The 15,985-nt window shown below is 33.2% G+C and overlaps 1 protein-coding gene across 1 annotated transcript; it reads left to right on the top strand.

Annotated features, from left to right (window-relative positions):
- Window positions 1-2,512: 2,512 nt before the first annotated feature.
- LOC128162520 (eosinophil peroxidase-like) lies at window positions 2,513-14,429 on the top strand. Its single transcript, XM_052825755.1, has 14 exons — window positions 2,513-2,624; window positions 2,790-2,916; window positions 3,060-3,268; window positions 3,407-3,588; window positions 3,940-3,986; window positions 4,783-4,880; window positions 5,550-5,651; window positions 9,589-9,678; window positions 9,914-10,242; window positions 11,694-11,860; window positions 12,193-12,405; window positions 13,406-13,572; window positions 13,698-13,800; window positions 14,136-14,429. The coding sequence occupies exons 3-14, from the start codon at window positions 3,133-3,135 to the stop codon at window positions 14,218-14,220; spliced, it is 1,719 nt and encodes a 572-aa protein (XP_052681715.1). The 5' UTR covers window positions 2,513-2,624; window positions 2,790-2,916; window positions 3,060-3,132; the 3' UTR covers window positions 14,221-14,429.
- Window positions 14,430-15,985: the final 1,556 nt, after the last annotated feature.

Below are 15,985 nucleotides of genomic sequence, written 5' to 3'. Positions count from 1 at the left end.
TTTTTAAGAAAAATATAGAGAAATAGATACTTGAAATATAGGTTATCATCCCAACTACTCTAATGTTCAAAAATATTTTCAAAATGTGATACTTTAAAAAGTTATGAAGCAAATAATGGATTATCTTAAGGTTGTATGGAACAACTGTCGATATTAATGTGGATAAAAGTACATTATGGTTGAAATATTTTCAACGATTTAGAATTTTCTTTTACAATATTTAACAAAAGAAATACGTTTTAAAAATATTTGGAAAGTTAAAAAATTTAAAATCCCCAGCGGGATTCGAACCAATGTCATACAGGTTCATAATGAACCCTCTAACCCACTGCGCTACGATGTAAGATTAAAATAATGGGAAAGAAACTTTTTATAAAATTATACTTGATTTTATTGTTCATTTCGATAAATAATACAACATGAAGGCGTCCCTTACCACCTTACATGTAAATAATGAGTTATCATATTATGAAATTAAATCTATACATTTTACAATTTTTTTCAAAAGAGCGGTCCTCATACAATTTGCCTCAGTTAAACCAGTCAGTACCGGAATAAGAAGCTTCCAGATTTATTTTTTTTTGCGAACTGCGTCATCATAAAGTGGTGTATAGAGCCACCTTAATCGTTTATTGGATTGCATGAATTTTATGTGAGTGTTTTTATGGAAAAAAAGATATTTAAAATATCAGTTAACATTAAAACTACTCAAGTGTTCAAAATTATCTTTAAAATGTGATACCTTAAAAAGTTATGAAGTAAACTATGGATTATATGAAAAAAAAGAAATAAAAACTAAATATCTATGTAAAAATCTAGGTCAAAATCTAGGTCTACATGTTACATTTATTCGTTTTATCGGAAATCAACAGGGTCAATCAGTTTTTTAAGCTTACAAGAAAGACAATGACCCAATATTGAACAATAGTTATCAACCTCAAATTAAAGTTCTATCGTGGTGCAAGCCATCGTACATTGCACTTGAATGTTCTTGAATGAATATAAATTATTTCTGAGGACAGTTTTTGAAATTGTTCATGTTCTTTGTATGTGAGGATTATGTTTACACATTCACAAATCGTAATTGGTATATTAACATTCAGCAAGCAATGTCAGATATAGAATAACATATACAGTAAAACCAGTAATCACAAGACACGTGATAAAGGTATTCCATGATGAGGTAAAAGTTGGCATTGATCAACAGATCATTAGAATTTTTGGAAACATACATGTACCTTTTAATCGCATTAGTCTCTTTTCTATACCATTTCAAATGCTAAACAACATTGCAGCACTGTTGTGTTTATTTGAATCCTCTTCAAAAAAAAGTTTCTTAACAGTGGTAAAAGTATTCAAACGACAATGAGATAAGACAAGAAACCTTACTTTTAAAGTCCTTATAATTAAACATATCTATTTAATATATTTGCAATTTGTTAACAAATTTCAAACATCAGCGTTGGATTAAAGTTTTACTGTTGAACACCTTTTTAAGCTGCCTTGATCTTGGACATATATAAAACACCTTATTACGAGTTTAATCCAAATTCAATGTCGCGGATACGATAACATCGTGAAAAATTCAGGTTAAATGACACAAGGTTGTACTTTGAAATATCTGCCTTTGTCAATTTTGCTCTAATTATTTCTAAAAATGATATTTTTATAGAGCATGAAGTAAGGGTAGTCACCGTACAAAGGAGGCGGAATTTCCGGATATTAGCGTTATCTCAAAACTTCATAATTTAGTCCTTGACTAACATTGTTTTATATAGTACAGCACTCACGATAAGTGTCCCGTTTCATCGAGTTACATTACTTTGAATCAATTTTTTTTATATCAACAGATTTCAGTATATTTTATCTTCTACAAAATCATTGTTTGAATACATTAAATGGTTAAGGAATGTTGACATCTACTCGGCCCATTCATTAAGCATACGATAAGAAAATGAGGTCAAGGATAGTTGGCCAGATCATCTCAAACTATTAGTTACTTGAGTTTCCAATTTCATTCATCTTTTTTATGTTACGATTGTACTTGCATAGTTTGGGAATAAACTATAAAGAAAATACTTTGAATCAACCCTTGTATTATTAAAAAAATATGCTAAAATCAAACTGTTGGATTTTGTAGTTGCAAACGGTATCTCTATGTCATTGGACATTATATGCACTCGGTAAAATGATGTAAGGACTGAGTATACTCGTTGCATCTAAATAAATGTTGCTTAACACCACATTATCACGCGCATCAAGATAGTTGTCAGTCATAGTATTTCCTTGAGTCTTTAATCTTATTGTGTATTACTGATCAATGTCCTTCAAGTTTACTTTGGACTCTTGGTTGCTAAGTTCATGTTTGACTATTTACATACCCAGTTACCATAAAAGATACAATTTCATGGTCAACTTATCTGGATCATATTCCTTCAATGTGATGCTGACTAATTCTTACTTTGTGCTTTTTTAAATGTTTCTTGCAGAATTCCCACATGTTACCTTGCTTTTTGCTGCCTTCGGTTCGTTACTATTTAGCGCAGTTGAAGGGAAAAATAAAGATTTTGGTCCGTCTGTGAAAGACGCCATTTTGACTGGACTCCGGCAACTCAAAGAAAATGGTAAAAGCTGACTCGTTCTATATTTGTTTTTCATCATTTCCCACTATTCTTACGTTGTCGTCAATATGCTTCTTTCTTTATTATTATGTTAAATCTATAACGTTATGAAATCACCAGTTTACGATGTAGTTATCATTTTTATGATTATATTTTATTTTGTTTAAGGACTTGATGATAATGAAACAGAATCCAAGAATACGAAAGAAATATTAACAAAACTTACAAAAGAAGCCAAACGACTGTCAAAAATTGGTTTGCTGTCTACTGAAGTAGCTAAGCGTCTAAAGGAACAGTGAGTTTTACAAGATCATTTCCTTTTCAAATTCTATTGAAATATCCTGATAAGAAGGATTTTGTAAGTCTTTTATAAGTATGTTTCAGAGATTGATACAAAACGAAATCAATAATTTATTAGTAACATTCCAATTATTTCAGAACTGGGTTGAGCCTGTCAGAGGTGACCTCTGATACAAAAGTGCAAAGATATCTTCGCTCTGCGCTTTGTCCGATGGAGATAAATTGCGACCAGTATAAGGATAGTGCTTACAGATCAGCCGACGGAAGTTGTAACAGTTTAGATTATCCTTTATGGGGCGCCGCCGTGACACCACAGCCTCGCTATCAACCTGCACAATATGACGATGGTAACACGTGATCTGCTTTACAAAAATTCAATCATGTTTATTTTTACTATCCTTTTTTTCATACACTGTATTATATGTTTGTTCTATATCATCATTAAACGCTTAGTGATTCACTCACTTCGTTTCTTTTATTGATAGAACTTAACTCCCCTAGAACGACAGGTAAAAATGGCGACAAGCTTCCTAGCACGAGACTCATCAGTAACAAACTTTTCCGTGCCCCAGGAGACTGTACGGAGACGGACCACGCCCGTACCCTGATGGTGATGGCCTGGGGACAGTTCATTGATCATGATATTGTCGCTACACCCATGACACAAGTGAACATAACTATAATTATATTTGGCGCTTTTTTAAATAATACACACTCTTTTAACGTAGAATATGCCAACTTTGTTTTAATATTCCTGTATGTGGAATCATTTTGTATTAAAAAACAAATACAAAATAAAACTGTGCGTCTACAAAAACGTTAAATTTACCATATTTCTGTTTCGCATAGCATTTGTGATATAAAAGGGGATATCACCGCTTCACCATACAATCAGTCAATCAGTTTTAAGTTAGTAAAATGAGGAGACACCTATGTTATATATACTGCTTTATAGCTTACAACATTTTCAACAAAGTGAGTTGAAATAATATCATAAAAATGTATTTTTTTCTTCAAGGATGACAGTTCCCCAATCATATGTTGTGGAGAGAGTGCACAGAGCAGGTAACGTTTTATAGGTAGATATGGGTCGGCTCTGACCATTGTGATTCTAAATTCAAACACATTGCCTAATGAGTTAGTCAGTAGATGTGTCTCTTTGTACCCGTCGGATGCGTAATGGTCTGAAGATCCTTTTATGATAAATCATTTTAAAGACTAATTTATAAATTGATTTCTTCACGATATACAGATAATTCGGTCTGGTATTCTTATATAGGTTATAATATCATTCAAGTATGCATATATAAATTTATAAGATGAACGTTAAATCAAGTTGTTTCATATGAATTGATTAAACTTTTTGTATAAAAAAAATTTATATTGAATTTGAAATATTAATAGCCTACACAAAAGCTCAAATAAACATGGATTTCCTAATGAATTATTTTGGGGTTTTTTAAGTTTGACTTTTTTGTAAACATTTAAAGCAAAATGCTAACAAAAATTGGTTATTTGATACTGTTGGATACTATACCTTAGACAAGAGTAAGATAAAAAAAATTTGCTACCTTTTGTACCAAAATACATTTGGCATTTTATCAATTTTATATATAGTATATATCATTTTATATTTGGTTTCTTAATAATTTATATAAACCTGATACATATTTTTTTTTCAAAATCTAATTTAGACTGATTATAAAATAAAATATCTGGGAATAAAGGTTTGCATCAGTACCTTATATAAGTGTTTTAACACCCGATAAAAAAGTATGTGTAAAATGTCAATATTTTTAATGTGTTATCGAAGTTGCCATTACTTTGAACTGTTTTCTCTTTCCACTGATACCCCTGGCAGGCCAGAATGTTTCACCATACCTATCCCTTCAGACGACCCTCATTTTACACACTCCTGCATGGAATTCGTTAGATCCGCGTCCGACCCATGTCAAGCTGGTATGCAGAAAAAATCGATTTTATTTCGCAACTATACAAGCTATTTCATGAACATCCATTGTTTGTTTATTTTTATATGTTACTTGTTTAATAACAAAAATTAAGGAGCTATTTGATTGAATTAAAGCCTAAACTGAATACATTTGATACGTAACCTGTTCATCATTCTTGTTTTCTTTAATGACATTAAACAAATTCGTTTTAGAGTTACCATAAGAACATAACATTGTAAAACATTGTAATTAAGACTTTATCAAGTAATCCAAATATTAGAAAACCAATGCAATCTTTACTGATAAGGTTACATATTACACTGCGTCCATTCTGTTGTGATGTTCATCATCTCTACCACGAAAAAATCAAATAATACATTCTCGAAAATTCATACTCGTCTGCTTACTGATTTGACTGTTGAAAAACGACCCATGTAAGTTAAAGCAGCTTTTTTTTAAATGTAATAAAATTATGCTAATGGGCAAAGCAATGCATAAGACAAAGTTTATATGTTAAACAAATGTTTAAATGAAATTTTTAGCACACTTAAAGGGTATACGTTTTCAGAAATTAATGGTCTTTATAACATTTCTTGCATCATAACATTCAAATGGTACATGTATACAGCTTAGAACACTATGATAGTAAACAAATATAGATACTGTTCTAAAACAGGTGCTCGAGAACAGACCAACGAAAAAACATCATTCATTGACGCCGGGGTCGTGTACGGAGACTCGGTTGAAAAGTGGGCGGAGCTTGCGGACGCACAAACCGGTAAAATTATACAAACAACAATTAATACCAAAAAAACGGTAAAAGATATTGAAAAATCAACGCAAATATTATATGGAATGGTGATCAAACTAGTAGAACCATTTCAACAAGAGCTTGGACTTTGGGTAGTTGATTCAAACGGCAATGTGACGTCGATCTGTGTATTTTATTGTAGGCCACTCAGCCATCATAGCTCTTTGAAATCAACAGGATATGTCTGGCTTTTGAGCGTAGACTACGCAATCGGTGTATATTGCCCTTGAAACCAGTTTTATTTTAACTTGTTTTGACGCGAGAAATAGATCGTTACATTCTACAGATATCCCAAGGTCTTGTTAAAATGGTTCTAAAAGGGCAGCATGTGTGTGAGGACTGAGGAGGGATGGAGTTGTTGTGGACTTGGTGCTTGCTTTCAGGCAGTGTGTGTTGTTTTGTTTGTTTGGACGAACTTTATATTTTTGATTGGTGACTGTGTAATGGGGTGTTTATGGATAGAAGTTTAGGTAAATGGTCGTTTAATTTTTTAAAAGCATTTGTATCACGGAGAGTATGCCTTTTTTGTATTTACTTCTATTTGAGTATTCCAAAAATGTCAAAAAATAAAAACATTCTCTCGCAGGAAATAAAATACCGCTGCATAAAAGACTAGTTTATTGGGATTGGAAAATGTTTTAAAGGGAAGAGCTGAAATTGAAAATAGTTGGTTAGTTAGCAAATGGCTTCGTTGAATGAGTGAACAATACTATTATGTAGGTCGAAGGTCCTAAAATCAACAGGGTCCAATTTTCTTTTGTTTACATCCTGTTCGTTTTCACAGAAACAAGAACAATTCTGTATGCATACGATACTATGGTAGACAGTTAGACTAGCAATCAACGGGCCCAGTATTTATTGAAATGTACTTCAAACAAGAAATCAATATATCATTTTTTTCCAACAAAAAACAGCAAACTTTGTTAATCCACCTTTACACTGAATTCAAATCGCCGTAATATGAAACTTAAAGCCCTATGACGAACCCTATGATGTATCGTCTGTAAAGAATTAGTTTCATTAATGAAAAACGACTTATTCTGGGAAGATAAATTAAACTATCAAGGCAATTCAGTGCAATCGTCGAATTTAGGATCCAGTAGTGGCTTCACCCGTAAAAATGTAGATAGATTTGTTCTTTGTAAATTGAAGTAACGAAATGTAAAAAGGTTAATCAGCAAGCTATGATTGATATTTATGATAAATGTCTAATATTTCAAAATTATTGCTCATTTTTAGCAAGTGAGCTATTCTGATCACATTTTGTCCGTCGTCCGTCTGTCCGTTCGTCTGTCCGTCCGGCCGTCCGTTTATCTGTCCGTCTGTAAAGCAATTCTTATGGAAAGGCAAATATAAATTGCAAAAACGAAAGACAGATCTTCATTCAAAGCGGAGAAAACATCGAAACTGAAGAAAAAGGGGGGGTGCATTTTCTTCTCAAGACCTACTGCGTCAAATACAATGTAATTTAGCATAAGTAATCCTTATGGAAAGGAAATTATAACTTGCAAAAATTATGGGCTTATTCTGTTTCAAATCTGAGTTATTACGAAAATAATAAGAAAGAAAATGCGTGTTTCAAGCAATTTATAGCATCCATGAGTCTTGGTAAAATGGGTAGGCATGACCGGGTCAGGGCAAAACAAAAGATTGACAGTTATTAATCTGCCAATCTCATTAAAATTTCAAGATATTTACTGAGTAGTATATTTGTATTCGCTGTAAATATTGCTGCAAAATAATGCGTAATTGGAATTGACGATTGCCAATCTGCCCCGGCTTTTATTTTGCCCCGGCCTGGGTTTGCTTACCCATTTTACCAAGACTCGTATTCAATAATTCTAAAACGAGGTTCTTTGTTTAAAGCAGCCATGACACTATATGATAAACGGGTCGATCTGACAAGGATGAATTTGTTTGTTGTGCAACAATTCGTGTACGAAGGGAATCTTTGAAATACATGTATGCAAAATATATTACTGCCAATTTTGTGAAGTAAATTGAGGCTAAATAGTTTAATGCGTTGACAGTTTTCACATATGACGATGGTGTTAGCTTGTTGTGATTTTCGCTTCGTTTTCATTTATGCTTTGCGTTTACCTGGGAACTGTCGCTTGTATTTCCCGACTTTTACGTATCAAATCAAACAGAGACTACGGTAAATCAAACAGTTTACTGTTTACTTGCGCAAATTAGGCAACATCTGATGTATTAAGAAGGAACTAAAATGCAATTCAATCAGGCTATCGGTAATTCGGTATCATCTTTTGCGTAATGGTAGAATAATGCAATATGTTTTGTTGAGATGCTCAGCAATTTCTCGAGTTTATTCAGTTTAAATAGAGTTTATTATCGCTGACGGAAATATGTAGGTATATACATGTATATGATTCGTTTTGAAAAATAAATTGTGTTCTTTATTTGTTATAGTGCATGTTTCTTGTGTTAAATTATTTACAATTTCTATTTACTTACCATATTTGAGTGTTAAGTTTCGAATTATAAGCAAGATACAGAGATTTGCTCACAATTCTATGTTTGTACACAGATCTGAGGCCATTCATTTTTTTCCATTTTAAATGCCGAATAGGAAATGCCAAGTTAAAAATCTTAAGCTGAATTTAATAAACTCACGTGAACAAAATATGACTCAAACCTAGCAAAATTTTGAGCTCGTCTTGCTTAAAATTCTACAATTGACGCTGAAATTTTGGTTGATCTTTAGAAATTGTATATGAATTATGTCAAATACTTGTACACAAAAAATCAAAGAATGATATGCTGTATATACCTACTCTCTGGGGCCCCTCTTTATACAACGAATAATGTGAAATGTGAGTAAATAAAAACGATATCGTTAAAACAGTTTCCATAGTTCTGACACATTTCTGATGCGGGGATAAAAGAATTATCGCTATTCCTAAATAAAATATTACAGCGGAAAATTATCGTGGTTTGTAGCCATTTGTTATTTTTGAATAAAAATGAAAATAATGGGTGGGCCATAGTAAATTAGAGTGATGTGCTTGTCAATACGGTAACATTGATATGTATAGCTCTTTAACATGTCACGTGACAACATTGTTCATTCCAGTGTATTTATCAATCAAGTGTGAGTAAAGTTATAAAAGTCACGAGTTTACGCGAGATAAACAACAGTCATTTAATTATAATGGAGAAGACAAATTAAATTGTTGAATATTTTTAATTTGAGAAATTGAGCGCATTGAGGTGCAATTTTCTTCAAATATATACATGTAGGATTTTTTTTGATAAAATACAATAACTATTATATTTAAAAAAAAATACAATAACTAGTTAGTAAGTGAGGAAGAAAATGTACCTATATGCTCTCATATATTTTGATTGCTTTATTAAGTGGGGGAGGGGGGCAGAACGAAAATACAGAGAATTAGAAGTTATATAAGAGTGTACCCCTACCAAATATTTAGTTTTATATCTTGCGTAGGATTTTCTTATTCTGTGTAAAAACAGTATTTCATGAAGGTACAATGTCAAAGATTACGTGTATGCAAACATAAGTGTAAAATTCGAATACTTTACAATATTTATTTTTTTTGTTATTCTACCGAGGGCCATATGGCACAATATCTTTTGAGCGCCCATTGTTGCTCAGGTGTGTTATGTGGCCCCATGGGCCTCTTGTTTTATAAAGAAGATCAATAGATTAATGCTGTCGAAATATGGGCACACAAGAATATATATCGATCGAAAATTAAAATTAATTTAGGTATAGAAGAGCCAAAATAACACTTTTCTGTGATGTCTGCACAATTGTTACATCCATTTAAGTACGCAGTCGAATTGTTTGTCTTATAACCGAATTAGTATCTTGAACATCTTACTTATGAAGAGATAATTTTTTTTTAAATTTTTAATATAGGAGGACTGCTAACGTCGGAGGGAGAACTTCTGCCCGCTGGAGGTGGTTCGTGTAAATTGACCAATAAAGACGACTTCTGCCCAAAAGCAGGTCAGAGATAACACTATTTTGTAGGGAATTCAGACTTTTGCAGTGTACATCATTGTGACTTAAACAGACCAAAGTAATTAGATATATTTAAACACAAATATATCATCGAAAAAAGACGAGAGAGAGAGAGAGAGAGAGAGAGAGAGAGAGAGAGAGAGAGAGAGAGAGAGAGAGAGAGAGCTTAAATAATATACATGTATCATGTTTCATATGTCACGTTTTATATTACCTGTAGGTGATAAACGGGCCAATGTGGTTCCTTCTCTGGGGGTAACTCATCTGATGTTTGTCCGGGAACACAACCGGATCGTACAGGAACTCCGGAAAGTCCGGCCGGATTGGGACCCAGATACTTTGTTCCAGGAGACGAGGAAGATTATCGGGGCCCTATTCCAACAAATTACATACGGCGAATTTTTACCCAGCATTCTCCAAGAGCAAGACCTTGTCAAGTACAACCTGAAACTAAAAAGGAAGAGATTTAGCTACAGCTATGATAGTAGTATCAACCCGGCTACAAAAAATGTCTTCAACGCGGCCGCTTTTCGGTTCGGTCATTCACAGGTAAGGAACTGTTTAAACAAGTGAGATATAACTTGAATCATTACAATCTTTGTGTACCGATCTATTAGGAGCGGATCAAAGATCTAATTAGATTGTAATCATTATACAAAATATTGATTACAATATTACAAAAAGATGTTAAGATCACATATTATTATGCATTTGGGCAGACTATGTTGGTGTCATCTTCTTTCATTACAATGCACGTTCTTCTCTCTATAGAAGCACGGCAATGAATCGTGTCATTTAATATGCCACAGTTTATTTCTGAACTTAATCAAGGACTTTCAAGTAGGTTGCTCAAATTGGAGACCATGCCATTTTCTTCGATAAAAAAATCAAGAAATTGATTTATATTTTATGTAATTTATATTTTTGGCTGAATGTTGTTCAAACTATATCAATATTATGACAGGTCAAAACCAGTGAATGTATTGAAGAAGACACAATGGCTATATTGTGTACATGTATTTTTTTTTCGAACGCACGCTTAAATTTACAAACTTCCATGTGGATTTAACAATGTAGGTCAGAATGGTCCTCAGGAGGTTAGCGCTTTAGAGGAGATAAATAGTGAATAATTATATCTTTATCCTAATAGAGAATATCTAGTTTCAGAAAATCACCTGAAATTATAAACATATACCTTTTAAAATTTGTGAAAAGAAACCAAATTCTTACAGGAAAGCAATGTTACAGATCAAAACATTATTTGAATTATTTGGGACCCTATTTGATATGAGGTAGACACCTGTTCAGAACAAGAAATATCAAAAGCTACATAAACTCATGTCAATCATTGCTAATGACGCCAACTTTCATAACTGCAGATTCTGAACTCTCCGTGTATTCATATCAAACATTTCTGACCCCGCCCACTATCACGTGTACACCTGTCAATCTTTTCAGATTCCGCCCACTATCACGTGTACACCTGTCAATCTTTTCAGATTCCGCCCACTATCACGTGTACACCTGTCAATCTTTTCAGATTCCGCCCACTATCACGTGTACACCTGTCAATCTTTTCAGATTCCGCCCACTATCACGTGAACACCTGTCAATCTTTTCAGATTCCGCCCGATATTACGTATTCACCCGTCAATCTTTTCAGATTCCGCCCAATATCACATATACACATGTCAATCTTTTCAGATTCCGCCCACTATCACGTGTACACCTGTCAATCTTTTCAGATTCCGCCCACTATCACGTGTACACCTGTCAATCTTTTCAGATTCCGCCCACTATCACGTGAACACCTGTCAATCTTTTCAGATTCCGCCCGATATTACGTATTCACCCGTCAATCTTTTCAGATTCCGCCCAATATCACATATACACATGTCAATCTTTTCAGATTCCACCCACTACATGTATCACATACACACCTGTCAATCTTTTCAGATTCCGCCCACATGTATCACAAACACACTTGTCAATCTTTTCAGATTCCGCCCACTATGGCCTACGTTCTCCGTGACTTCATGACTCGGTTACGTCCCCTTCCCATGGAGTCTACGTTTAAGGATCCTCACATGTTGGTTACACAACAAGGGCGGCTGGTGCCTGACTTAGCGCGGTTCATCATTACCTCCAATTCAATGAAAACAGACAGGTAGCGTTATTAGAATTGATGATAATAATTATTTTTAAAATGAACAGGGCTACATGGCCGGCACTATTTTAGATTGTTTAGATCTCCTTTACAAAAAAGCTCTTAAAAGCATCAGGAAAATACTTAAGTTTAAAATGTAAAATATACTGGGTATTTTTTCTTAACTAAAGAATAACTTAGAGTAAAATAAATCATTTCTTAAAATTTTCGGTAGATATAATGGTGGTTAATTTGTTGACCATACAGTCGAATCGTTGAATAGTAGTAGACATACTAAAAATATAACTGAACGTGAATTTGGCATAGTTTCTTTCTTAATTATTCATTACTAGCCAATTTGAAGAAGCAGTGAGGGACCATCTATTTGAAGAGTCGGAAGGCAAAGGCTTAGATCTCGGAGCTTTAAATGTCCAAAGAGGAAGAGATCACGGTCTTCCGTCGTATAACGCCTGGCGGAAATGGTGCGGACTTCCGGTGGCCACTTCTTTCCCCGATCTACAAGACATCAGTGATAATCACAAAAATATATTAGCTGAATTATACAGGTAAAGGTATTCTAAAACTGTTACGGTTGTTTTATTTTTCATTTTTAGCAGCTTACATTTGATAAAAAAAAAAAAAATGTTTCGTGTCTATATATTTTACTTACGGGAAAATGGCGGCTGCCAAAAGGATACCCCTAGCTATTATACAAATAATGCCTCCTACAGTTTTAAAGATAGAAAGTTGTTTTGAGCAAATCAATTGTACATGTATCACAGATGTGTATATTATTTTGATTTTTTAAATAATTTATGGGGGAAATACGAGATGTGCTGTTGAACTTAGTAATTCTTGACAAAATATTACCTAAATGGTACCATATTGTGTGGTTACATGTAACACCTCGTACAGTTTTGGTTTTGACATTTGAAAATTTTTTTGATGATCTTTAGTTGTTTTTGTTTTGTTTTTTAACATAAAATTTCATATAAAATACCCCATTTCTCTTGGTAGGTCGTATTTATCAATACATGATTCACAACTGCATTATGGGTACTATTCACACAAAGGAAAAGCCGGATGTTGTTACATTGACAGCTTCTCTCTTGTTATTTGATACTACGAAAAAAATTATTCATAGTAGTGCTTGTATACGTAATTTAAAAATCGAATGACTTATTATGCAAGTATTGCATGCATGTAATGATTAAAAGAGATTTATAGCCTATTCTTGGAGACATATTACCTAGATTAAAGAAATCGTTTGTGAATTGAGAGAAACCTAACTTGTGTGACTCTAGTGCTAAAAAGCGTTTCTGAGTGACACAAAAATGTTATCCGAAATTTTTTTAATTTACTTTTTTTTTTACCTTTCTAGGTGTACATATTGTTCCAAACAATTTTACATTTTTGATACAGTCATGTATAATATAATTTTGAGCGTTCATGCCGATTTGCGACTTGATATAATCAGCTTCACCTTTACAAAAGTTTGTGTGAGCTTAAACCTTAAGTAAACTTTTCCAAAGAAACCTTGAAAACATTGAAAACGTTCACTTGCAGTGACGTTGAGGATATCGATGTATACGCCGGCGGGATAGCCGAAATTCCACAAGATGGCGCTAGTGTGGGTCCAGTGTTTTCTTGCATCATTGGACAACAATTCAAGGACCTGAAGGACGGAGACAGATATTGGTACGAGAACAGAGGAGTGGAAGGTTTCAGCTCAGGTATACCGAAATTACCAAAACTTGTAGATATAGCAACGTTAAAGAATAATTTTAATAAATTAAAAAATTTGGTTTGATGCATTTAATGGGTTTGATATTTGTATTCAATTCTGTATATTTTGCAGCTCAGCTGCAAGAAATACGAAAAGTCAAACTGGCCAAGATTATGTGTGAGAACTTAGACGTTGACCCCATTCAGCGCGACGTTTTCCACGTCCCTTCACCAAGGTAAGGCAATAACATACACCATAATGCTTCTTTGTACCATCATGCAATGCTTTTATGAAACATCGGATGCTATTTTCCAAACTATTACTTGGTAAAGATATCCTGTCTGTTAAGTACATTGAAAATTCCTCTTCACATTCAATCATTATATATACATATAGAGCAATACAAACAATACCGTAATGTTCAGTGACAGCGAAAAAAATCCAAAATACAAGATGAATGGAGGTTATCCCAGGAAACCGATCATTTTGTATCTTTTATTCTGGTTTGCTTAAAACTTTAAATATGCAAGTGTTAGTACCTGACAGTTATCTGTTTAAATCTAATTATAGTAACCCATGGGAGACGTGCTCTTCGCTTCCTGGAATTAATTTCTCGGCCTGGAGAAGGAGAGGGAGAGGGAGAGGAAAGCCATAGACAATGCGACGACGACTAAAACATATAACTACAGCAGCTCCATCTACATACCACTGAATTGGTGGAGGGATATAATTCAATTTTAGATTGTAAAAAACATAACGTAAGGTGATGAGAATTGTATCTTTGTTTTAATATTTTTCATATATCAATGAGGAACTGGTTATCGGTTTTAATACATTGCATGTTTCCTTTTTTTTTTATCTAAGTCGTTCAGATTTGATTTGTTGAAAATGAAATAAATTTTCTTGAATACAAATTGTCTACTTATTATTAGAGTTAATCACTTCACAAGTGTTACAGTTACATTCAATTTTATGGTATCCGTTTCAGTGTTTAGTGGCTTAATATCACAAAGATGGATTAAAAGCAATCTCTACCCAGAGTTATCGTTCCTGCTTCGCTCCACTTATACCTCTGTTAACGTCAAAAAAGTAATGCCACAAAACATTGGTCATTGAGTATTACTCCGAGAAATAGTTCTTTGTTTGTTACCGTGGTTTACCAATAAAAATCTTTTTATTTCAATATTTTTAGCGAGGCTTTAACAACGAAATGTAGACTGAATACATATAAAACTATAATTTATAACATCATGATTGAGAATGGGTTTTGCCAAGATTCTTGGCATTCAGACGTAAACAGAGGTGTTGTAGCGCAGCGTAATACGCCCTCTGGTGAGAGATTGGATTAAAAGTTTCTTTTTGCAAGATATGTAATTCTGTATTTCCTTTCAAAGAATTCCTAAGAAAGAGAGAAGGAAGAGACAGAGTAAGTGATGCAATGATACTGTAATAGTCAGATTACCGCATACATGTATACAGATGCAGCACTGTTCTAAAAGTTTAAATCTATAAAAACAAGAGGATTATCATACATGTATACAGATGCCGCACTGTTCTAAAAGTTTAAATCTATAAAAAAAATATATATTTGTTCTTTAATCTTATTTATCATATCTGTAGTCTATTTATTTAACATGTAACGGTTGAATGAAATGTATAAATTGTAAGATATGAAATTATATTGGTCGAAATTAAAATTTGAAACCTTGGGTTAGGTATTCGTGTAATTGTCGTGTACACATGTATAATGTAAAAAAAAATCTTAGTCCCCAGACTTTATTAATTTAATCTCGCTACCTATGGAAATAAAAGATTTCAATTATCTAACCAAAAGTATGGGGCTATTTTGCATTTTCTGAATGCCTTTATAGAAAAGTTAAACTTAGTTAAGGGATCAAAGTACTAACACCTTCCTATTCTAATAATCATATTGATAGTTTCCCTCTAGTTTTGTACATGCTTTCTTAACTGTTAGTGGCCAACTCTTTCAAAATTTAATGTTCTATTTATAAATTTAAACAAAATAAAGGAGTGTCTCCTGCCTGCTCCCTCCACTGCTATAATAAAGTATATGAGATAAATTTTGTTTAATACAAATCCCGATTTATTAAAGTATTGATGTTGTAAAATCGGCCATGCATTATTCATTGAACTTGGTCGGTTTAAAGAATTTAACACGGTAGGGCATAATTACAAAGCTACACATGAAGTATGGAAAGAATTCGCACAACCATTTAAAGAAACCAGGTCTAGAAAACTAAGTGGGACCAGAAGGACTAACAAACCGCTAGAATCATTTTAATAACGTTGTAGGAAAACTTCTTGTTAATAAATTAAAAATCGATATATTCGACATTGAAAGATGGATAACTCGGTTTGTAATTATATAGTAAATGATGAACAGAGAACATAATTAACGT

The sequence above is a fragment of the Crassostrea angulata genome, chromosome 9, assembly GCF_025612915.1.
Source record: "Crassostrea angulata isolate pt1a10 chromosome 9, ASM2561291v2, whole genome shotgun sequence".
NCBI classification, from domain to species: Eukaryota; Metazoa; Mollusca; class Bivalvia; order Ostreida; family Ostreidae; genus Magallana; species Magallana angulata.
This window is presented reverse-complemented; position numbering and strand designations above follow the sequence as displayed.

Excerpts from the sequence above, each read along its gene's own strand:
- LOC128162520 (XM_052825755.1), top strand. The coding sequence starts at position 3,133 with ATGGAGATAAATTGCGACCAGTATAAGGATAGTGCTTACAGATCAGCC. Across the intron at positions 3,269-3,406 it reads ACCTGCACAATATGACGATG|AACTTAACTCCCCTAGAACG; the intron begins GTAACACGTGAT and ends TTTTATTGATAG. Across the intron at positions 3,987-4,782 it reads GGAGAGAGTGCACAGAGCAG|GCCAGAATGTTTCACCATAC; the intron begins GTAACGTTTTAT and ends TACCCCTGGCAG.